This window comes from Lichtheimia ornata (assembly GCF_029851405.1).
Source record: "Lichtheimia ornata isolate CBS 291.66 chromosome Unknown scaffold00006, whole genome shotgun sequence".
Taxonomy (NCBI): domain Eukaryota; kingdom Fungi; phylum Mucoromycota; class Mucoromycetes; order Mucorales; family Lichtheimiaceae; genus Lichtheimia; species Lichtheimia ornata.
The window spans coordinates 127,174-150,979 of record NW_026695326.1 but is presented as its reverse complement, the minus strand read 5'-3'; the positions used below and the strand labels follow the sequence as shown (position 1 = coordinate 150,979).

The 23,806-nt window shown below is 44.0% G+C and overlaps 8 protein-coding genes across 8 annotated transcripts; 5 read left to right on the top strand and 3 right to left on the bottom strand.

Moving 5' to 3' along the window:
- Window positions 1-3,846: 3,846 nt before the first annotated feature.
- O0I10_002217 (uncharacterized protein) lies at window positions 3,847-5,182 on the top strand (the record flags this gene model as incomplete). Its single annotated transcript, XM_058482301.1, has 4 exons — window positions 3,847-3,968; window positions 4,059-4,385; window positions 4,460-4,833; window positions 4,923-5,182. 4 exons carry the CDS (start codon window positions 3,847-3,849, stop codon window positions 5,180-5,182), a joined length of 1,083 nt encoding a protein of 360 aa, XP_058346799.1.
- Window positions 5,183-6,640: 1,458 nt separating this feature from the next.
- O0I10_002216 (uncharacterized protein) lies at window positions 6,641-10,456 on the top strand (the record flags this gene model as incomplete). The annotated part of the gene is made up of 7 exons (XM_058482300.1): window positions 6,641-8,399; window positions 8,464-8,532; window positions 8,590-8,736; window positions 8,802-9,275; window positions 9,340-10,167; window positions 10,222-10,311; window positions 10,386-10,456. 7 exons carry the CDS (start codon window positions 6,641-6,643, stop codon window positions 10,454-10,456), a joined length of 3,438 nt encoding a protein of 1,145 aa, XP_058346798.1.
- A 628-nt stretch (window positions 10,457-11,084) lies between these two features.
- Window positions 11,085-12,963, bottom strand: O0I10_002215 (uncharacterized protein; the record flags this gene model as incomplete). The annotated part of the gene is made up of 2 exons (XM_058482299.1): window positions 11,085-11,626; window positions 11,688-12,963. 2 exons carry the CDS (start codon window positions 12,961-12,963, stop codon window positions 11,085-11,087), a joined length of 1,818 nt encoding a protein of 605 aa, XP_058346797.1.
- Window positions 12,964-13,248: 285 nt separating this feature from the next.
- On the bottom strand, window positions 13,249-14,063 carry O0I10_002214 (uncharacterized protein; the record flags this gene model as incomplete). Its single annotated transcript, XM_058482298.1, has 4 exons — window positions 13,249-13,368; window positions 13,494-13,652; window positions 13,741-13,890; window positions 13,959-14,063. 4 exons carry the CDS (start codon window positions 14,061-14,063, stop codon window positions 13,249-13,251), a joined length of 534 nt encoding a protein of 177 aa, XP_058346796.1.
- Window positions 14,064-14,791: 728 nt separating this feature from the next.
- Window positions 14,792-15,355, top strand: O0I10_002213 (uncharacterized protein; the record flags this gene model as incomplete). Its single annotated transcript, XM_058482297.1, has 3 exons — window positions 14,792-14,948; window positions 15,005-15,102; window positions 15,161-15,355. The coding sequence occupies 3 exons, from the start codon at window positions 14,792-14,794 to the stop codon at window positions 15,353-15,355; spliced, it is 450 nt and encodes a 149-aa protein (XP_058346795.1).
- A 26-nt stretch (window positions 15,356-15,381) lies between these two features.
- Window positions 15,382-18,006, bottom strand: O0I10_002212 (uncharacterized protein; the record flags this gene model as incomplete). Its single annotated transcript, XM_058482296.1, has 1 exon — window positions 15,382-18,006. One exon carries the CDS (start codon window positions 18,004-18,006, stop codon window positions 15,382-15,384), a length of 2,625 nt encoding a protein of 874 aa, XP_058346794.1.
- Window positions 18,007-21,130: 3,124 nt separating this feature from the next.
- On the top strand, window positions 21,131-22,101 carry O0I10_002211 (uncharacterized protein; the record flags this gene model as incomplete). Its single annotated transcript, XM_058482295.1, has 4 exons — window positions 21,131-21,312; window positions 21,366-21,574; window positions 21,626-21,798; window positions 21,871-22,101. The coding sequence occupies 4 exons, from the start codon at window positions 21,131-21,133 to the stop codon at window positions 22,099-22,101; spliced, it is 795 nt and encodes a 264-aa protein (XP_058346793.1).
- A 127-nt stretch (window positions 22,102-22,228) lies between these two features.
- Window positions 22,229-23,650, top strand: O0I10_002210 (uncharacterized protein; the record flags this gene model as incomplete). Its single annotated transcript, XM_058482294.1, has 9 exons — window positions 22,229-22,331; window positions 22,393-22,514; window positions 22,579-22,663; window positions 22,731-22,837; window positions 22,897-22,995; window positions 23,056-23,172; window positions 23,245-23,311; window positions 23,372-23,436; window positions 23,507-23,650. 9 exons carry the CDS (start codon window positions 22,229-22,231, stop codon window positions 23,648-23,650), a joined length of 909 nt encoding a protein of 302 aa, XP_058346792.1.
- Window positions 23,651-23,806: the final 156 nt, after the last annotated feature.

Below are 23,806 nucleotides of genomic sequence, written 5' to 3'. Positions count from 1 at the left end.
GAAGTAATGCTTCGTTCAGTTACGTATTGCTTTGGTCGTCGTCGTCGAAGAGGTCGACCCCCAGATCTAGTTTGGCTGGTAGCGACATTGCGAAATCTGGGATCGCCCACGATGAACTTCATACTTTGACACAAGATTCCTTTGACCCCGACAAGCACGTTGATCTATTAGTAAAGAGCCCACGTTTGATTGTAAAGTTTGGAGATACAGGCACGCTTTATGTTTCATATGCTGTAAGGGTGATGCTATATGAAAGTGGTCTTCGTTCAATGTCAAGTCGCTGGACCTGGCAGAGCAAAAGGAGTAAGAGGGACCTCTTTGTGTAACTCAGCTACTTTGCCTGACTAGAAGGATGGAAGGATGATACTGTATACTATTGACAATATCCCATACATTGCGAGCTAACAGCCATTTCCTCACAATCGGCAATGTTGCCCATTCTATGACATGTGAGCGATTCTCCTGCTTCAGACATTCATTTCCATGATTGGATTATGTTGATCCGAGTTGATTTGGCTGAGCTACGCTCATACAAGGTTACTTCAGTTGAGCAACATAGAGCATGATTAGATGTGTGGATTGATGTAATCCCTCTTTGGCTGTATCTCGGTCAAATCAACTCGGATCAACATAATCCAATCATGGAAATGAATGTCTGACTCACATGTCATAGAGTGGACAACAGTGGCTATTGTGAAGAAATGGCTGTTAGCTCGCAATGTACGGGCTTTTGTCAACAGTATACAGTGTCATCCTTCCATCCTTCCAGTCATGCAAAAGTAGCTGAGTTACACAAAGAGGTCCCTCTGCATCTTTTGCTCTGCCAGGGTCCACCTACTTCACAATGAACAAAGACCACTCTTCATATAGCATCACACTTACAAACATAAAGGTGCCTGTATCTCCAAACTTTACAATGAAACGTGGGGTTTTTATTAGAGCAATGTGCTCGGCTTGGTCAACTGCACCTTGGGTGCCAGTTTCGCGATCAAGCTTGCCAATCCCAGATTTCGCAATGTCGCCACCAGCCAAACTGGATCTGGGGGTCGACCTCTTCGACGACGACGACGACCAAAAAAATATTTTTTGGGCTAGTTGCGACATTGAACCTGAAACTTGCACCCAAGGTGCTGTTGGCCAAGCCGAGCGCATTGCTCTAATAAAAACCACACATTTCATTGTAAAGTTTGGAGATACAGGCACCTTTATGTTTGTAAGCGTGATGCTATATGAGAAGTGGTCTTTGTTCATTGCCAAGTAGCTAGACCCTGGAGAGCCAAAGATGCAGAAGGACGTGTTTGTGTAACACAGCTATCTTGCATGACTGGAAGGATTGATGGATTATACTTTATAACTATCCGCAACAGTCTATATATTGCACGCTATCAGCCATTTCCTCACAATCAGCGTTGTTGCAAAATCCATTGCATGTGAAAGATTCTCCTGCTCCAGCCCATCATTTCCATCATTCAAGTTGCTTGATCCGAGCTGATTTGACTGAGCTACGCCCAAACAGAGAATGTGTCAATTCTTGAAAGACAGACCCTGCGAATGTCTCCGTCTTTCAAACTTTTGGACGCTCTCATTCCAAATTTTCAAATGAAGCGTGAGGTTTTTATTTGAAAAAAGTGGATCAGCATGCTCAGAGCACCATCCTGACCAATTTTCAAGTTGGAAGTGGGCAACTTCGGGGCGGTGGGCCGTTCACTCTTTATTGCCCGTCATCCACCATTTGGACACCCCCGCGTTTTAAATCTTCACAATGAAGCCTGCGTTTTTTAATTGAATGAAGGTGATCAGCATGTTCCAGCGAACCTCCTGACAAAGTTTCATGTTCGAAATGGGGAATCCCAAGGTAATACATACTATGTCGATAAATCATGAATCGGCGCTGTGCTCCATTTTCGATTTACATAGTAAACCCACACGACACCCTCCCATTCCAAATTTTCAAGAGAAACGTGAGGTCTTTTTTAGAACATCGTGCTCAGCATGACCAATACCACCTTGTGTGAAAGTTTCAGGTTCGAGAAGGGCAATCTCAATATCAAGGTTTGATGTACAGTGTTCATGCATTAATACAAGAGGTGTCCGACCTAGTTAATTTACACTTCTTCCACTCTCAGCTTATTGTTCTCTTCCTCCCATCCTCATCTGTTGGGTCCATTCAAGTATACAACTACCACCTGCGAACAATTGTCCTGCTTCAACCCATCATGTCAATCCTACAACTCTCTTGATCCGATTGCCTTTGACTACATGGCACGTTCCATGGCGTGTACACCCCACTACAACACACGCGTTTCTTTGACACTACAGCTTCTCTTGTACAATCCTCTACCACGACCAATTGCAACAGCATTCCAATGCAGCAATTGCTGATAGCAAGTACTTTACTCCATTGTCTCTAACAGCGTTCTTCACTTGCAGCAACTTGCCTTGCAGCCTTTTCAACGTGTACAACAGATGGCCATTGTATAGAAGCAGCTTTATTTACGTGTAGCAACTTTGTTCAATACATACGACTTCATATGGATATGGATATGGATATGAATATTGGTTTGGTACATGAGATGGAAGGAATTGGATATATACAATACGTGGGAAGAGGGTGTATCCATTGTCAACGCGGCTATCATCCTGAACCAATATGCTACTTTACATGGGATTCCATGGCAGCGATCACCATCCTTTGTGCAACCTGACAACCAAGGCACAACCATCATCATTGTCCAACTCGACGTTTTGACACGCCATCCATATTGTTCGCCATCTCATCCATCCACCTTTTCACAATGCACGCCTAAAGGATAGCATCACCCATTATAGCAATTCTTTGTACCTCTCAATCAATCTATCTCTTGTGGATGTTGTTGGATTAAAGGGATACTCACTGCGTTGGCCAACCATTTCTCAGTTTTTACATGGTGTAAGAAACCTTCCTTCTTCCAGAGTTGGATCTCCTCGTGTGTGAGCATTGGTTGCATTGTATTATTATGGGAGATGTATGCAAGATTGTAAAAGTTGATCCACTCGTAATGCTGTGATGAAGGGGAAAAGAGAGGAAGAGGAAAAAGGATCTGATTGATCATTGTGCCTTGACAAAGCTTGTATTCGATAGTACAATTCACCTCCCTTTTACTTGTGATTAGACCTTTGTGATTTATATAGTCATCTTAGTAATGTATGTACGCAGTGGATGCGTGTATGTATGCATTTGACGAGCGCTGTAAGCAGCTTGATCCATTTTCATTGATATTAGCAAACATGGCTAGCAACATGATGTGTGATTTGGGTTTGGATAGAAATGGTACGAATGGTTTTTATTATGGAAACTAGGCTAATACGCACAAAGCAATTCATCAATCCTTCTCTTCTCCACTTGACCTCCTTGAATAACACCAAAGGACAATGGACCCAATGTATGATGTAAATCAGCGGATGAAACTGGATCTATTAGGTCCTTCAACTAGTGATCGATTGGATGAATGATGAAGAAGGATTATCATTTGCTTGTAATGCAATAGAGAGAGTAGGCAGTAATGAGATATGGGAATGTATATACACTTGCATGATCCAATGTCAGGCACAATCACCATGGAGATCGCCCAAATTGAGGAACGTCTTTCCTGATTGGTTTAATAATGAGCGGGATAGGTTGAAGGGTACAAAAAAATATGCGCTTTAAAGCGAGTAAGCTCATCTAACGGTCATCCGCTCCCCTCCACACACACCGCCATGCGTCCGTTCTCGCCATTGTCACGGAAACCACTGTTGGCGATTGCATTCATAGCTGTCTTTGTATTCCTGTACAATGTAGCGAGTCATCCACGAGTAACTCAAACCATGCAGCCGACAGCCTACTACAACAAATATGACGAACGAGTATGTCTTCCTCAGCGATCACTCAAATTGTATCCTCCTGCCAACAAAGCCAATGCCGCATTTGTTATTCTTGTACGCAATAGGTAATAAGGCAAAGGGAATAGAGCATTGGTTGGGAGGGAGGGAGGTGTTCGGGATATACTAACTAAGTGTGTATGTCTATATGCTTATAGAGAGCAGCAAGATATTGCCGACACGATCATGAACCTCGAAGACAAGTTCAACAAGAACTTCCATTATCCCTACGTATTTCTCAACAATGAACCGTTCACTGAGGAATTCAAAGCAGCAATGAGAGTGGCATCTCCTTATGCTGACATGCAATTTGGATTGGTGCCTGTGGAACATTGGAGTTATCCAGCTCATGTCAACCAAACATACGCAGCTGAATGTCGAGAACGAATGGATCGGGAGAATGTCTTTTATGGCGGCATGGAGAGTTATCATCATATGTGTCGGTATCAATCTGGGTTTTTCTTCAAGCATCCTCTCTTGGATAGGTAATGAAAAAGATCATGTGGTGTGGTGTGGTGGTTGTTGTGGCGGATCCGATTGACGCATCCATCCACCCTAGCTACGATTGGTATTGGCGCGTCGAGCCTGGTGTACGCTTCTTTTGTGACATCACCTATGATCCTTTCTTGTTCATGGAAAAGCATGGTAAAAAGTATGGCTTCGTGGTAACCCTGCTTGAGCTACGTGAAACGATTCCAACTTTATGGGAGACCGTCAAGGAGTATGCTCAGTCACGACACATTGATTTGAATCGACCTGGAAGCCTATTCCCTTACTTTCGTGGGGCAGATGGTGACTACAACTTGTGCCATTTTTGGTCTAATTTCGAGATTGCATCACTTGACCTCTGGAGAAATCCCAGCTATCGAGACTTCTTTGACTACCTGGATCGGACAGGCAAATTCTTTTATGAGCGATGGGGGGATGCACCTGGTAAGAATTGAAACACACACACTATGCATGCATGCACGGTGTTGGGATGAAAGAATGTCAAAGATCGGATGCTAAAGTAATGGTACTAGTACACTCTCTTGGTGCTGGCTTGTTTTTGGATACGGATGAGATTCACTACTTTGAAGATTTGGGATATCAACATGACCTTTATCGACATTGCCCATCAAAAGAAAGCGGATTAGCATGCAGATGCGAGTGCCCCGAGGGAACGATTCCTGATAAGAGTATAGATCATGATAAGAACTGGGATACCTGCTTGCCACGTTGGAGAGAATGGGTCAAAACATCCAAACAACACCGCAAAACATCTTGGAACGTTTGGTCGTAGCCACATCATGCATGATCCCCAATCCCTTATCTTTTTCTCTTTCACTCTGTATAGTTTGCAATTCATGACGCATTCATATAAAGAATACCACAACAATTTCAACACATTATAACGCACAGACAAAGTTGTACACATTACAGGGGAAAGTAGGCAGGGGCTATAACAACAACAACAACAGATGGGCGAGAGAGAGTAGTGCTGGTGGTGGCGGTGATGATGAGATGGTACGATTCTAGAAGTGACTAACGGATTTGTACAAGATCACTTTGTGCAAGACCCTTTCATGCATAATATTGGTAAACAAACCGAGGATCAACGCGTGGCTTTATTGTTGCTGTAATTTACGGGATGCATAAAACGATTGCATTTAATGAATGTATGTTTTGTGTATGGACGTGTACTGTGTGCAGCACACAGACATCAAATTTATCATATAGTTTACATTTTGACTACGCACATATACACTTTTCTCAAGGCTTAGCCGTAGGGTCGAGACGCGTGGAAGGTTTCGAGTCTTACGGGATGATCATGCATCTTCTTCGTCATCTTGAACCTTGTTGATTTTCCTCGGATGATACAAATGGAGGAGGAGGAGGAGGAGATGAAAGCGGATATTGAACAATGAGGATCAATCGTATGTGGTTATGTGCCAAGGAAGAAGTCAAGTCCGCCTCTTTTTCTCATCCGGATCAGCAACACGAACAACCACGCGATGTTGTGAATATGGGCGGAGAGTATAGCAGATGAATGCATGACCTGGTAGATGGCAACACAGGGCTACGATGGTAACACACAAGAATGTACTCCGCACATCAAGAAGCTTTGTGGTGCCTGAATAATCATATCATGCAAACACAAGATGAAAAAGGCGGGGGAGTAAAAATGGGTGCATGTTGGGGGGAGTTGTGTGTGTGTGTTTGCGTTGTCGCTTTATCGCGTAAAGCTGAAGATGCAAATACCTGCAACAGCATTAGTACATGTTTAGATAAATTGTTATTAATGTTTGTATGTGCGAGGTGCGCTGTGTGTGTTTGTGCGGGCCATACAAGATGCAGCATGTACGCACTCGTGATATTAAGGATTTCGGAGCCTGTCAGTATACGCGCTCGTCAACCCCTATGACCATAGTTCGGGTTAAACAACGCCAGCTAAAAGAAAAGGACGATAGCCACTTATGGGACAGTAAGAAGATCAGGTGTACTAATGTAGAATGCAAAAAGGTAGCGACACAATGGGGCTTTGGGAACAACAGACATCATGATAATGCAGCGGACATTGTGATGGTCCCCCAACAACACTACCTTGGATGAAAATGTCATCATGAACCCTTCAAACCTTGTTCGACGAGCTCACGACAATAAATACAGCTGCTTCTCGCACCTTCTCCACATCTTCATCCCACTCTTATTCTCTCTCAGACTTTTTTTACAAAGCTCTTTACACTAAATTCTTCACACGATGGCCTTCAAGAACAACAACACCAAGAACACCAAGAACGCTGCTGCTGCTGGTGGTCATGGCAAATGCTGCAACTCTGATACCAAGATGTGGAAGGCTATTCAAGCTACCTTGAAATCCAACGACATGGAAGCTTGGGCTCAACTTGCTGGTGATGAGCATCGTGTTCCTCAATTGGCTCATGTTTTGGTGAAGAGCCGCGTCGAGAATGATGTGCGTCGTATGTCACCTTCGCAGCGTCATCAATTGCTTCAATTCAACAAGGATGTTCGTGGCGAATCGATGCGTCTTTTTGGTGTCTCGGTCAAGGATTTGAATGCAGTGCAGGTGGCATTGTTCCATGGCAACGAGGAGATTGCTTGTCAAGTGGTTCGCTTTGTGAGTGAGCATGCAACAGCCAACGAATTGCGTTTGTTCCTCAACCACACATGGGGTTATCGCAACACGTCTCTTCATCTTGCTGCCTTCTTTGGTATGCCTACTTTGGTGCAATTGTTGCTTGAACTCGGTGCCGATCCCATGGTGATTAATCGCAAGAACATGGCTCCTGCTGATTGCTGTGCTGGCAACGATGCTTGTTTGGCGTTATTGTGCCCTGATTTGCCACAAGAGGAAGACGTTGCCAAGGATGATAACGTGATGGCCGATTTGGTTCCCACTGCTGTCACCATGAATGCACATGATGTTTCCAATGAAACACCCGCCATGTCTGAGGATGACAGCGATAGCAGCGATGATGATGAATTGGTTGCTGACACCATTATTACTCCCGCCAACACCTTTACCAAGGACATGGTTACCACTTCCAAGGACCTCTTTACTGAGATTGAATCATGGCAGCCTATTGAGTCAAGCAATGTTGTTTCCATTACATGGCCTCCCTTGTATGACAACCTCAAGACCGCTTTGATTACTGATATGGCTCTTTCGGAGAAGGACCTCGCTGAAGTCGTTTCCTGGTATACCATGGAGAGCACCCAATCTGCCATTTGGCCTATCATGGATGATGGCGATGGTTGCAAGACCGCCTTGCTTCGAGAAATGACCCTTTCGGAGGATGATATTGCTGAAGTTGTATCATGGCATCAAGTTCACGATAACAATGCTGCTGCTATTACATGGCCTGTGATGGATGATGGTGATGGCTCCAAGACCGCATTGCTTCAAGAGATGGCTCTTTCTGATGATGACATTGCCGAGATTGTGTCATGGCATCAAGTTCAAGATAACCATACTCTCACCATTACTTGGCCCATCAAGGAAGATGATACCAACCATGGATACAAGACTGCTTTCTTTGCCGACACGGAGTTGCCTGGCAACGGGTACATCAAGTCATTGCAAGATGATATCGATTTTGTTCCTGATCTTGCCAAGATGTTTGCCTTGGCTGAGAACGATGTCGATTTTGTTCCTGATCTTGCCAAGTTGTTTGCCTTGCCGAAACAAGATACCGTTTTTGTTCCTGATCTTGCCAAGCTCTTTGCATTGCCTGAACAACAAGAGGTTGACTTTGTTCCCGATCTCGCCAAGCTCTTTGCATTGCCTGAACAAGAGGTTGACTTTGTTCCTGATCTTGCCAAGTTGTTTGCCTTGCCTGATGCTATGGTTGGCGATGACACTATGGCTATCACCAATGTCAAGCCCCACGTGTCTACATCTTTGGAGCCATCTGGTGATCTCGAAGCGGCGTTAAATCTCGACTTTTTGTTTGGGGCCGAAGACCCGTGCTTATCTGCAGCATCATGCAAACAATCAGGTATAGTAATTCATCTCTGCATATGCATCTTTAACCTTGTTCACTCACACTTTTCTTATTACAGATGGTCCATTGCATGATACCTCGGTCCCCATTTCCATCTCTGCACCAATGCCTTCGGTCGTTGTTAGTGGTAAGTCATGAATTTTGTGCTTTAAAGCTGTTCTTCTTATTCATCCATGTAAAATAGACCACGGCAAGGTTCCTGAGACAAAGAGCGATATGAGCAATGGTATGTTGATTCTCGACTGTCAAGAATCAGGTGATATGTCTCCCACGGTGGTTCATTCTGGCAAGGCTGAGTACCACCACATGGCGTCTTCGAATGACCAAACGAGTAAGAGTTTCATGTTGTTTTTTCTTTATCACTATTATACGCTAACAATTTTCCGCGTCTAATAGGAACGCCAAGTGGTCATATCACCTCTGATAATGATGCTGGGTTGCATGCACCAATCACTTGCGAAGAAGACACGTCCCAAGACCAGCCTATCAAGCGTGCTATCCATCTTGGTGGAGCCATCACTCGTACTTCCATCATTGAGTACGATAACTCGCTTGGCGCGTTGTGTGGTGGGACAACATTTGCCAAAGGCTCAGCTATCAGCGATCTGGTGACAATGAATGGTGATGATGGTGCCACTCCGTTCGCCGATCTTGATCAACACGTGAGCTGTGTACCCTTCATCGATACCAAGGACACGCAAGAACATCATCATGAGCAATGTGATATCGACGTTATTGGTGATACTGCATCCAAGACCAGCATCAAGATGCATCCAAGAGCACTTGTGAAACAAGATGACGACGTCAACATTCCCGAGGATCCTGATGCAATTGATCACGTTGCATTATCCAATGCAGTGAATCATTCTGGTAAGTTGAATAATAGCTGGACTCCTGATATGAATGACCTTTATGCTAACATCCTTTTGTGCAGATGGGTCGTATGATACTTCCACTACCACTGTTAGCAAGGATTCAAGTGATACTACTGATTGGCCAAATCATGATGGGACAACCAAAAGCAAGCATCCTATGGTCGACAAGGATTCTGATACGCCTTATCAGCAGCATGCGACACCACCATTATCCATTGGTAGGAATGCAACAAGTCCGCCCGATGATGGTGATGGTGGATGTCCTTCAGCTATCATCCATGCTGCCTGTTTCAAGATCACTCCGCAACATCAACATCATCATCACCCGCCAACAACAACAAGATGGCAGGATAGCTCAACCTTGTATACCCATTCTCCTACTGGCAAGCAATCCAGCGATACCACTTTCCATGGTGAGCATTCCATTGGTGATGGTGATGATTGTAGCAGCAGCATCCATAGGCGGGATTACAAGGATACTACCTTGGTTGGATTCAAGTGTGACAACGATCCTCATGCTGTGCTACATGGGCGTATCTTTTCTTCATGCGGCACGTGGCCGTCAATTGATCATCATGGTGACGGCCGTTTCCTCAAGCATCCTAAAGATGGTTCAAGACCGATTGTGCATCCTTCGACACATCCAGCTTGGGTCGCAAAACCGGATCTAGCCAACAGTACCAGAAACGATTGCTTGGCTCCCGATGATGGATCATGGTGTACCTTTAATGGCGCAAGTCCACCAGGGAACAAAGAACCATTACTTGATCCTCCAAACGATGCTGCAAAGTCCCTGAAACCATTACTTGATCCAGGATCGGATATATCACTCAAGAATCGCTATGACAGTGGCGGTGGTGGCCAAGGGTCACAACATTGGATACATGGTAAGTTGCTTCTTTTTTATCACTTTTACATTATCTAACCATTTACATTCATAGACCCGTATCTCATGTTGCATGTCGCCACGATTCTCTCTGAGCAATTGGTCCAAGTCGTCAATCAGCTTGGGATGATCGATTCTTCTTCTGGTAAGCCATCCTATCTCTTTATTAAAAAGTCGATGCACAATTTGATGACTGATCCTATATGCTTTATTGTATAGCCATTCGATACGAGGTCAAAGATTCTTTTCCAATGAGTGCGGTGAGGGGACAAGCAGTTGCTGTCTCTTAAACAAGAAAGGTTCCATTGAAGTGTTGAAGCGGTGTATGTGCTATTAAGCACGTACACTACAACCCCACCCAATTCCTTTCTTCTCGGTGACGTGTGCCACCCCCCGAACCCGCTCGTTCATTCGATCATTCCATCCCATTATCCAGAACGGCGTCCTTGCTATATATCAGCCACGTCCTTTAACCGACGACCCAGTCCTTACCTCGCCTGATTGACGACTTTGGACCAACAACATCCGGTGTCCACCTATTTGCTCAACGACCATCATCTACGTATCACCATTGCTCCTTTTGTGTGTGATTTTATCTATACGACTCTTTTTACGCTCTTCTATGTCTCTTGCCGTGGTCTTTTTTACGACAACTCTATACCATCAAGATCACGCCTATGGTACCTTCTCTTATATTAGGCTTTGTGTTTATGAACTTTTTTATGCGACCAAGTCCCGTTTTCTTGTTGGCTTGGCTCAACAACAACAACAACAACTGGAACTGTAGAATAAGATTTTTGTTTCTTTATTCTTTCCTATTATGAAAATAAAGACATTATGTGATTGACTATTTATTTGACAATGAAAAAGCTGCTTTGTGTGGGTGAACTAGTGAATGAAAAGAATGCAAATCGGTAACTACAAGAAAAAGTGGGTATGGACACGACTTTGTTCATGGACTGGCATCTCATTCAATTTGTACATGTTGAGTTCTTGTTTGATGTATTGTGCCATGGCGGGTGTGAGTCGCGTGCACACTGCATCCGGATCCGATCCACGATCATATTCATACCGAGAGAATGTCTCTTTGACTGACACAACCCGTGCAAAACGTACCACACTTGTATCAGATGCCGCCAATGGCAAGGGTGAAGGTTGTTGTTGTTGTTGCGAACAAGAAGATAACAACATGTCAGATGTCACTCGAGGAATAGCTCCTTTGGAAGGTGGTGGAGATGACATGGATGGCATGGGTTGCATCATACGTTGATGATGAGAAGGAGCAGGAGGGGTATGGTGTTGCTGTTGTAGGTTGTTGTGCCGGTGATGATGATGATGAGGATGGTGATGATGGTAATGATGAGCATGATTATGAGGCCAATGTTGCTGTGTAATACGATGCTTGTTGTTGTGTCGTGATGATCGATCCTGGTTGCTTACAAGTCGTCTTGTTGTATCCCCTAATACTAAAAAGTCAGCTCTCCATGCATAAATCTAAATCTTTTTTTATGCGTTGCTTACCCTTATTGAATGGATGCTGTTGCTGTTGCTGTTGTTGTTGTTGCTGTTGTTCTGGATATGACCACGTAGCCACTGACGTAAGAGACGTCGTTCGTGAAACACGGTTGTTGGTGGTAGGCGTCGTCGTTGTTGTCTTTTTTGGCGACTTTGACTTGTTGAATTTGCTTCGTATTCTTTTTGCAAGCGATGTGCTTTTGGTGGGTGCCGGCCCCGTTGGCGATGATTTTGTGGTTATGGTGCTGCATGTGCTCTTACGACTCGTACTCTTATCGGAAAACGATGGACCCATGGGTTCATTGTTTTTTGTTGCAGCACTAGAATGACGACCACGTAGTTTCTGAAAAGCAAGCTTGAGACGTGAAGATGAAGAAGATGATGGTACAGGTGAAAAAGAATCATTTGCTTCTCCATTGCTGCTATTGCTGCTGCTTCCAGTGCCTGCAGAAAAGAGTGGATCAGAGCTTGCCGAAGACGAAGAACATGTGGAAGTGGAAGAAAGCATGGATGAAATGGGTGGCTGCTGCTGTTGATGATGATGATGATATGATAAAGATGGCAATGACCCACTACGCATAATCATGTTGCGTTGTGCCAAGGAGGATCTTGAATGCAAGGAGGAAGTTGACGAACCACCCATTGGCAAAGGGGAACGAGGGGTAGTGGATGGTGGCGGTGTTGGCAGTGGTGATAAAGAAGGTCTACTACCAATGGCTGCATCTCTTTCCACTATTCTTGTAAGCAGTGCTCCCTTGTCCAATCCTTCATCTTTGTTTCTCATTGTGGTTGTTGCTGTTGTTGTTGTTGGAGAAGGTGTAGATTGAATCCTGCTTTTAATTTGTGATAACTTGGATGCCGTCTTTGTCTTTTCCAAAGTAGTAATCGGTGGTGACGATATGCATGGTGGGTCAAGATAGCTTTTGGTGATAGCTTCATCATCCAACAGTGCCTCGTACCTGCCGACAACAGCTGCTGCATTATCCTTGATAGGTGGTGTTTCGCTCCCGCTTTCAGTATCCACTTCATCTTCGTCGTCATCTTCATCGTCTTCATCGGGTGATATCCATGATGCTTGCAGTGGCTGATTATAGATGGTTTGGCAATGATGGTACAATGATTGTGGTGGTGGAGCTTGATGCTTCAGGGGGCAAGAAGAATGGGTCGGAGCATTCCTGTATGGGATACCAACGTGTAGGTCGCCACCGTTGTTGCTATCATTATGCTTGTTTGTTAGTCCAGTTGGTGTTGTTGTTGTTGTTGCTGCTGCTGCAAGTGACATTGGATGAATGAATATTATATATAATGAGCTTGGATAAAACAAAGACGTGTAAAAAAGAATGAATAGGAATGGGTAAAAGAAAAGAGAATTGGTAAAAAGACAAAAGGAGGAAAGAAAGAAAGGATCCGGAAATGTACCAGAAAGAAAAAAGGAGCCATTTGCGTCCCTTTTTGAGGAATTGCGCGCGCAACAGGGGCCATCGTGCATCTTTCAACATTGATATACAAAGCATGATTTTATCGTATGCGTTTATTCTAGTATGGATCGGATGATGATGATGATTGATTATTGCTTCCATTCACAGCTCTCGACAAGTACTTGTACAATGGCCTCCAATCCAACACGATCTTCATCATTGAATCCTTCTGTCTCCTCGCAATCGATATCCAATACACCAATAACGTTCTACAAATATGTAATTGCGTTAGGATAGTTGTACTTTTATCACATATCCCGTGTTCTTGACATATCCATTCCAGACATCTCCCCTCATCTCTTTTTATCTCTTGCTTCTTCCTTTTTCAACTTACGCCATCCACCATCATAGGAACAACAATCTCAGAGTTGGATGCCGAATCACATGCAATGTGTCCTGGAAATTGATGAACGTCTTTGATGACTTGAGTTTGCTGTGTAGCGGCTGCAGCACCACAAACACCCTTCCCAAATGGGATCTCTGTACATGCCAGCTATTCAAACATAGATAGATCTTGTCAATAAAACATACTTCATACCTCCACCCCCTATCCCATCATAAGCTCTTCTTCTCTCTCTCACCTTGCCCTGGAAAGGACCAAGAATAAGCTTCTCGGCGTTGGTTGGATCCACCACATAAAAACCTGCCCAGTTCAATGGCTTCTTTTGAAAGTGCTCCAACGATCGCAACTCGTGGTAAATGACGGCCGAAGCATTGGCGAGATTGGTTACCTGGGACAAGGAAAAAGTTTGAGCAACCATGCATTTGTAATCAGAAGCGACGATCGGGGGGGTCATACCCAATTGCGTTGTCCTTCTACGATGGCCTTGATTTGCTCCAACAATTCGTTATAGAACTCCTTCTTGGGCTGAAGTGGGTTGCCGTTGGGTTGGACGTCAAACATGTGTGATAAAAGTGCGGAAGAAATGAAGCAGCTGGCAGCGATGACACCATTGACATGATGGATGGCGGGAAACCTGAGAATAATTAAGCGGGATCGTCCCATTCCCGCACAGATGCTGTGTTTATGCAATCTCTCCCACGCTTGCTGTCAAAACAGAACCTTGCTCTTCCACCCCCCTTTGATTTACCTTCGCAATGAATACTTGAATAAACCTTTTGTCGTGGATGTATTTTGAAATCTCGTTGTTGTATCATCCAAGTTAATACTTACATATCATGCTACCAGCTATGGTGGGGTTATAAATAGCCCATTTACCTCATACACTGTGTGGCCTATGTCCCTTTTTAACCCGCACCCTCATTAAAGACGTCCTTGTTACCCCCATGTTATCTTTTATTGTCAAAGAAAAGAATACTACACTAAATAAAGAGCTACTCTAATAGCATTACATACGTGGTGGCTGGAGTATAGAATCTAATGACATAGCATGTTTGGGAAAAAGATACCTCGTTGCGTTTTAATGGATTACACGCCGTAAAGAATCGAAGCCTGGAAATAGATGATGCCAACATGTGTTGCTATACGCGATCATTGGATGTTGTCTATTCATGCATAGAAGAATTTTGAGCTTGGTCGAGTCATCATATTCCGCCATTGTCCTCTTTTTCTTCTCCTCCTCCACCACCACACTCATCTTTCACCTTCCCTTTTACATACATATATATACCATGGAACATCCACAACAACAACAGCAGCAGCAGCAACCACAGCAACAGCAACCACAGCAACAACAATCTTCACAAAAAGATACCACGACACAAAAGGAACCGGGCACTGGCCCAGGTCGAAGGAAAACGGTGCGTAAAGGCATGTTTGCCAAAGACTGTACGTTGACAAATGAAGACGATCCAACGCATCCAATCTCATAAACGGCACTGTAGTAAAGCTGCTCATGTATGGTTTTGGCGATGTGGCGAATCCGGCGTCCGATTCCATCTCTGTCATGGACGACCTCGTCATTATGTATATTTCAGAAATGGTAAGCTTGTAAAAGTTGAGTGATAGGGCAAGGGTGACTTAAAGAGTGCTATGCATAGTGTCAAGAAGCTTCGCGTGTCGCTGAACATCGTGGCAAGGTGCGAGTGGAAGACTTCAAGTATATTTTACGCAAGGACAAAAAGAAGCTTGGTCGTGTAGAAGAATTACTATACATGAGCGAAGACATTCGACGAGCCAAGCAATTGTTTGACGAGAAGGAAGTGGATCCAACACAAGATGAAAACATGGGATAATTGTATACACAACACATACACATTTTTTACTCGAATGAAATATCAAATTCTGTACCAAGTGACAATCTAGGTAATATGGGAATATGATCTACAGATGAGGAACAAGAGGAAGAAGAGGAGGAGGAGGTTGAATTCTGAGCAAGGTGTCTTTCTGGAATGGGGGGAAGAGGATCTAATACTTCATCATCGCTATCTTCAACGTAAAGCTTGGTCATCCGCCGAGTCGTTGTATCAATGGATGGCTTCTTCTTGCTGATGTCTTTTGGTAATGGTGGTAATTCGAGATATACATATGGATTGGTCTTTTCAGAGGATGCTGCAGATGCTGATGCTGAGGATGAGGATGGTGGTGGTGGTAAAGGATGCTGAGGTGGCGGTGCTGGAGGCAAAATGATGGATGCGTTTGTATTTGATAATGCATTGGCTGCTTCTTTTGCTTTGAGGATGGCAGATTCTGGTAACGGTGGTACTGGTGGCAAGGGTGATTTTGGCGGAGGTGGTTGTGAAGGAAGTCGTTGTTGTGTACAAGCAATACGCCTTAGGATTTCACCATCCTTGTCAAGAACAGAAGAATCACGTGCTCCAATGGCAGTCGATAGTGGAATCGCATGAGAACTCGCTTTACTCTTACGTAGAGCAAGGCTGGTGCGTGGTGAGAGCAATGTTGATGATGCAATGGTCGCAAGCGGTGATAAATCGCAACTTGGAATAAATGATTCTTCGACAAGCGACATTTTGTACGCTTCCTGGGGTCGTAACTCTGTCTCTGCTGGTAAACCAGGTGCTGTAGCATATACAATGGAAGGTGGTCGTGAACGAAGATGATCATCAATAGGTGAATCATCAGCTGAAGAAGATGAATTGATACTATGTGGCCGTCGACTGGATTGTGAAGTGCTATCAGATCCAATGGATGACCCTGCATCATCTTGTGGCGGTAACATGGAGGGTGCTGTATCATACATGGTCGAGATCTTGGATGGTGGTGGTGGTATTGATGCATTGGCTGCTGTACTACGTTGCTTTGATTGACGTTGAGCTTGTTGTAGGCGTGCTTTGCTCATCATCAGGTTCCTGTCAACGGTTGCCATGTTGTTTGGTTGTTGCTGTTTCCCACGTCTCTTAAGCCCATTAGCCAAATCAACATCGATAGATGGCATTTGCATACCACCTTTACGTCTTTGGGCAATGGGTGTTGTCGTTCGTGGCCTCTCAAGTGGAAACATCAATTGGTTGTCGTCGTCGTCGTTGTGCTGATCATCATCGCCGTCGTCATGCAAAATGCTGCTGAGTTCGTTGGCAGATGCAAACTTTCGAATGGATCGGCCAATGCTATCTTTGGCATTGAAAGAATTGTTGTTGCTGTTGTTGCTATGTTGCTGGTTGTAAGGATCGTCGTCGTCATCATCATCCGCTGCTGAGTGCTGAAGTAGGTTGATACTAGAAGATGTCACCGGTAAACGTGGTTCACCCAATAAACTCCTGCAATGGATATCCGGTTGCAAGCTCTCGGCATCATACACAGGATTGACTTCGCGCACACGAGCTGGTTTCTCAACAACGACCGAAATACATGAATCATGTAGACGAGCTTGATCCATTTCAAAATGATACTGTGGCATACGTGATCCTGCAAGCTGAAAGGCGAATGCATTGTTGTTGATGTTGGTGTCCTTGGTGGAAGGTATTGAAGCAACCACAATAGGAATACGAGCTTTGATATCTTCAAATTGATGCTCAAATTGAAAAGTGATTTCAAGCTCATGATAGATGCTGATAAGAGGTGCGTGCAATGTCGGCGTAAGAAGCGGCTGCAATTCATGGCGTAAAACAAGTGGATGTTTCCATGTCGATTTCTCTTGAGCTTCAGTGACGGTGTGCAATAGAGCTGGCACAGTGCGTTTGACATAGCGTCGATGAGGACGTCCATTTGAACCAGGTATGATACGATTGCGAGCACCACCACTAGCACTTGAACTATGCAATTCAATCTGACGAATTTGGGTCCGAATGGTGCGTACAGGCTTTTGTGAAGCAAAACAGAGATATTTGACAGCGACAGGAATGACTCCTTGTTCACGACACACGATTTGTGGTGCATCAATTGCATAATGGAATTTGGCTGGTATGGTATCTTCGAGGATTTGTGTCTCCACCAAAGGTGCCATCTCCTTGCAACGTAACAAATGGCGTCGTAACTCGATAGGATGTGATGCTGTGATACTCTTTTTTTGCAATCCGATAGCAACCGAGACTTCGACGCGATATTCAATGGATGCCCGTTTCAAAGAAATCGAAGCTGGATAAATGTTGGGTATCTCGAGTAAGAATGGCACCACATGTTCACCTGCTGGTAATGTCGTCTTGCCACCAAACAAAGCTTGTTTGAGTTTGGGTAGCAGCGGTGTCTGCAATGCTAGTCCGCTGGCATTTGTACTGACAGTGCCTTTAAACTTGACGCTCATGCCACGTATCTTGACGGGTCGTCCCAACGTAAACACCACTTGACCACGTAGTGCAATGCTGCCATCCATTCTCTCCTCCCCTATTCCTCCATCCTCGGTTCTCTTTGTCTTTTGCACTTGGCCGATAAAGTCCAATACAGTGTCTGCTGGTATAATGTCAATCGTTTTGAAGCCGACATCTTTCATGGCGAAATGAGAGGAATGGGTTGTGTGTTGGGTGTGCTTTGGCAAATGGGGAAAGAAAAGAAGAAAGAAAGAAACAAGTAAAATAAAAATATCGGGTTTCAAGGAGAAAGAGGCGGCACGCTCGCGATCAAAATGTAGAGTTGCTGTTGAGTTATATTATTACGGGTAATAACAAGAAGAAGGGGGGGGAGGGAAATTATCCTTGTTGTGTATGTATGTACACATACATTTACACCTTGTTCATTGTCCCTGTCATACATTTGCTATACTCATCCTCGTGTTCATGTTCAAAAGTGTGACCTAGTCTACTTGTGTCGATCCCCGATGCCTACCGCAAAGCTATATACCATCCACTTTCTCTTTGCATGGTTCCCACAGTAATGATGAATCAGGTCGCAAACGCCCCTATTTTTGGGTCACTGCCGAGATTACTGAAGCAGTCCTTTTTGCCATCATTTCCACTTTTGCCACAAACATGTCTCGCTCGCTCTTGTTTCATTATCATCATGACCATCGTACTACGATGCACATTCTCCAATCAATGTAGCAATAGCAGCATTAGTAGAAAACATGCACTACAACTCCTTGCTGCTCTTCCTCCCCGCCTTTGATGTGTGCTCCGATTATTCCGAACATCATCATCATCATCCCATCATTCATTTCCTTACTGACTTTGATGGATCATTCATTATATATAGCGGAATCGAATTTGGTAACCAGGGGATGTGAAGAGGTTGATTGCCAAAGAGACCCCAAAAAAAAGGTCCATAACAATGATTACAGGATCCAATGCTAGCTCTCAGGGGAAGAGTCGAAATGAACAGTTGCCAATTCGGTGGTTGATCATGTTGGCTTTGCTTTGTGATCACGCCATCCCAAGAATGGCAGCTTGACATGCACATGTTTGGAAGCTTTTTTTTCTGTGCTGCTGCTACAAGACATGAACGTTGTACAAGAGCATGTTTGTCCCACAACAACGTGCTTGCTTATTTCTATGATTCAGGAACACAGAGCACACAATTTATATATGTGTGGCTCAACATTGGATCCTCTACCACATTCATCTCACCAATTAGAACAAACAGCCACCTGGTGTACATTTGAAGAATGAGTTTTCTTATACCTAACGGGTAAATGGGCTGCCATCATCAAAAAAAGATGTCAGGGGTGGTTGTTGGCAGTGAAAGCCCATCAATGCCCCGTCGCATTTACGTTTTTATACCTTGTTCCTCGGCTTGTTCCCATTGATGGCATGCCATTAGATCTGTGGTTTTGCCCTGAACTTTTTAAGGATCATCTTTATCATTACCATATCATGCATGAGGCCGTGGTGCCGCGTTTAGAGTATATACCGCTTTCAATGATCTTCATTGTCAAATCTATAATTCGATGTAACATGTCTGCATATGTCGTAGTACACCAACATAAGCTAATAGCGTCCATGCCAATGTGTTATAGTGCTGCAGCAGTAGTACTACTACAGCAGCATCAACAAGATTCGCCCATTGTCTCTTTGCATCTGTAGTACGACGACGAATGTTTGCTGAGCATGATGATGATGATGATGATGATCTACCATCTCGTTCTTGGGAAGAATGGGCTTGGCTACTGTCACTGGACCCCGGAAGGATCGCCATAATTGCATGTTCCTGTGCGCTTAAAAAGTCGAGGATTGGTATTTTAGGTTGCTGCCTCGCCCCCATTAGGTTAGCACCATTGAAGCCATCGCTCGGCAATCTTTACTTCCGCGCATCTTGGTTACCTCTATACAAATGCATGCATCAATATCATCATCGCAATTATAGCCATGCTATTTTACCTCGTAGTAATCGGTTGGATGGAGCTATACAACCCCTACTTGGGGTGATCAAGTTTCATGATAGATGATTATACACCTCCAATGTCTTGTATCCACCTACATTACAAATGTCATACAATTCTCGACGAGTCATTGGCTCACTATCTTAATTAACAAGTGCGCATGGTTACTGTAAAACGTCAAATACACGATGCAAATGTATCCCGGACTTTTGTTGCTGCATGAATTTGGTACTTGCTTTCTGGAAAGATGCTTCTTGTGAAACATTAGTTCTGTATCTTCAGGGCAACATTGATCGTTGTTCAGCTAAATAAACAACGCTGGGTGTACTTTAATGATGCTAGTCGATATACTGGCTACATACAAACTATAGGCCACGTCAACTTTAGATCAAACCATTGCTGGCAAAGCACAACAACAGCTGGGCTGTCAGCTAAGGATTCGATGTAATGTCTACATACACACCATAATAGGTCACGTCAACTTTCACGTCAAAATCTCATGGCAAAGCACAATAGCCGAGCTGTCATCCAAGGCTAGTGATTCAAGTTACGCATTACTTTTCTTATAGCAACCTATGGACATAGCATCATTCACTTAGTAACCCTTTGTTGTGAATAATGTCCTTTTCTACAACCCATGAAGCATACGCATTTGAGACTTCGTTGCAAAAAAAAAAAAAGAAAGCATACTTACAAACGAGCTTCGAATCTTAAGTCTAATCATCCACGTAGTCTCGAGACTATGTCAAACACAAGCTGGCAATCTAGGTTGCTACTTTTTATATAAGAGCTATCTTGATTGCGCACGAAGAAACTCCCTTGAAGCCATGAATAGAGCTAATCAAGTGACGTGTGTGAGCAACTATCAGCCAAAGAATAAGAAGTTAAGATGCGTTGCTTGGCACAGGGTCGAATTCCTTTGTTTGTTGCCAACTTTGATATGAAGATTACATACAGCTATTAAGGATTTCAGGGTGCTAATACATTACTTTTATCCAAAGAGCTCAATATGATATACAAAAAGGTGTACAAGCAAAGGCATCTACTTTCTAATAGGTTGTGGTTGTCGTGGTGATCGTCGGCATTTGACTTGGCAACAAAGCAAACGTGAAGCCTGGTGTGTAGCAGCAGCAGCAGCAGGATTCTTGCTCCGCCCTTTCTTTTACTACTACTACTGCTGCCCACTCTCAACCCCCCTTGGAAACCATGGCAAGTGCGAGATGACACTCCTGCAACGCGTCCAACCATGGACACTGACCAAGCAACATAGGAAGATGATCAATACGATTGTGCATTGGACTTGATGCGCCGTTTACCGCCGCAGAATGTCGAGGACAATTTGAACAAGCTATTGGACCTTGTCGACCCTGATTTGGAGGACAAGATATTGTCTGCTATTGACAAACCACTCAAGGTGAAGCGTTGCCCCAAGACTGGCAAGGATTATCTTTTATGCGACTATAATCGGGATGGTGATTCATACAGGTAGGTAACCAAGGATATCCCAAGTTACAGGAAGCTTATACACATTTACATAGATCGCCTTGGAGCAATGAATATGATCCCGAGATACCAGATACCGTGCAGCCACCACCTTTTACCCCTTCACCAGCATTGCGAAAGTTAGAGATTGCTGCCAATGAAGCCTTTGATACCTATCGCGACATGTATTATGAAGGCGGCATCTCATCCGTGTACACATTTGAATATGACGATGGATTTGCTGTGGTGGTCCTCATCAAAAAAGGTATATTACAAGGACATGTGGCAAAGGATGATATTAAATCTTTTATTGTAGTGGGTGATGGTGGAAGACGCATGAACGGTGCGTGGGATTCAATTCACGTCTTTGAAGTGCATGAACGCGGTCGCAATGCCAACTACAAGTTGACATCCACGGTGATGTTGTACATGATTACCAAGGGCCAAGAATTAGGTGATATGAACTTGAGTGGTAGCATGACTCGTCAGGTATAGCATTCACACACATACACATATACACACACATGAACATAGGGCTTATTCTTTATATTTATTGAATAGGTGGAACAAGATCATGCTGTCGACGATCCTTCAGCGCACGTTGCCAATATTGGTCGGATGGTTGAGGACATTGAACTCAAGATGCGTAATTCCCTTCAAGAAGTCTACTTTGGCAAGACTCAGGACATTGTCAATGATCTTAGAAGCTTGGGGTCCTTGGAAGAGAGCCGGAAACAAGCCGAGATTCAAAAGGAACTTGCTGGTAGATTGATGGAAAGAACTACACGTTAAGAACTTGAATAAATGAAGGATGATGTCTCTCCTAGTTGAAAGTCAGAGCAGAGTTACTCGCTTTACTATCCTTCTTCCTCTTCTTCTTCACTCACACACACACACACACACACACTATTACACCACTATGCGGAATACCCTTGTGGTCTTATTGTTGGCTCTATCAACACTGATTGCTGCACAAGACGGTGCCACTGTACGCACCCATTCCATCTCGATGCCTTATATTGGTATGGTAGAGATGTCCTCCTCTTGCATCACGAAAAGGGCCGCTAATGTTGCCTGCCGTAGACGATGAACTTCAAAACCGCTGGTTCGACTTTGGTGGCGATACAGTTATCAATACCAATCGTCATATCCGTTTGACAAGCAAAAACCTTCAAGCACAGCAAGGCTACTTGTGGTCGCGTCTGGTAACGTTTATTGGTCTCAACGCGTCCCATTATTAGACCTGCTCATATCTCTTGTTGACGATAGCCTTTGACATCATCCAACCTTGAAATCGAATTCGAGTTTCATATTGGTGGGCAATCAGGTCATCTTTATGGTGATGGTCTTGCTAGTAAGTTGTGAATCAAATCATTGGTATATAGCAACACGTGATACTGATTTATGCAACCCACCACTAGTGTGGTTAACAAAACAGCGCTCAACACCTGGTCCTGTTTTTGGTTCAGTGGACAATTTCGAAGGTCTTGGCGTATTCTTTGACACCTATGATAACGAAAGAGCACATGTAAGCGATTACAACTAAGCAAAGGAAAGGGTATCATGGTAACATGGGAATATCCATAGCGACATACATTTCCATACATCTCAGCTATGCTAGGGGATGGTATGAAATCTTATGACAATGATAAGGATGGAAGGACTACCGAATTAGCTGGATGCGAGGTATGTTGTCATGTTGTGGTTGTGATCGTATTTGCTCATCCATCCTTGTCACATGATTAGGCCAACTTTCGATCAAAGGCATATCCGACAAAGGCACGATTGACGTACTACAAGAACAATTATCTTCAATTTGATCTTATGTGGCAAGAGGAAGACAAGTGGGATGAGTGCTTCAAGGTTGGTAATGAGGACATGGAGGGGGAGGTTTTCAATATCCATGCAACCTAACTCTCTCCCAACCTTTATCAGGTGCAAGATGTCCAATTGCCTGAGAACGTCTATCTCGGTTTTACTGCACACACGGGTGAATTAACAGGTATAGCAAGCATACTTTATAGTAGATCTTTGTTAACAAATTCACCATATTGGGTCATAGATGATCATGACATTATTTCCGTGTCTACTCGCACATTACCACCCAAGGCCAGAGAACCTGTGAAGGTAAGAATAGATGGATTATGAAGTGACATACGCAGAATACTGAAACGTTTTTTTATTTGATCCATAATAGAAAGCAAGCAGCGAAAAGCAAAGGCAAAGCGGTGGAGGATTTTTCTCATTCTTGCTAAAGATGCTAGCTGCGGGTCTTTTAGTTGGTGTTCTTTTTGTTGTATATCGAATGTATGATAGTAATAGTCGCATGAAGCGTTTCTAAGATGTAACAAAGAATACAATGCAATATCAAAAAGCCCCATTCAGGTTCCGAAAAGGGGGGAGAGAGGGGGGGGAGGAAGAGTAGGCAGCCAAATGCATAGTGACCAATCGCCCTGCACCCACCATTCATCGACCTCTTTCTACAAAGGTATGCATC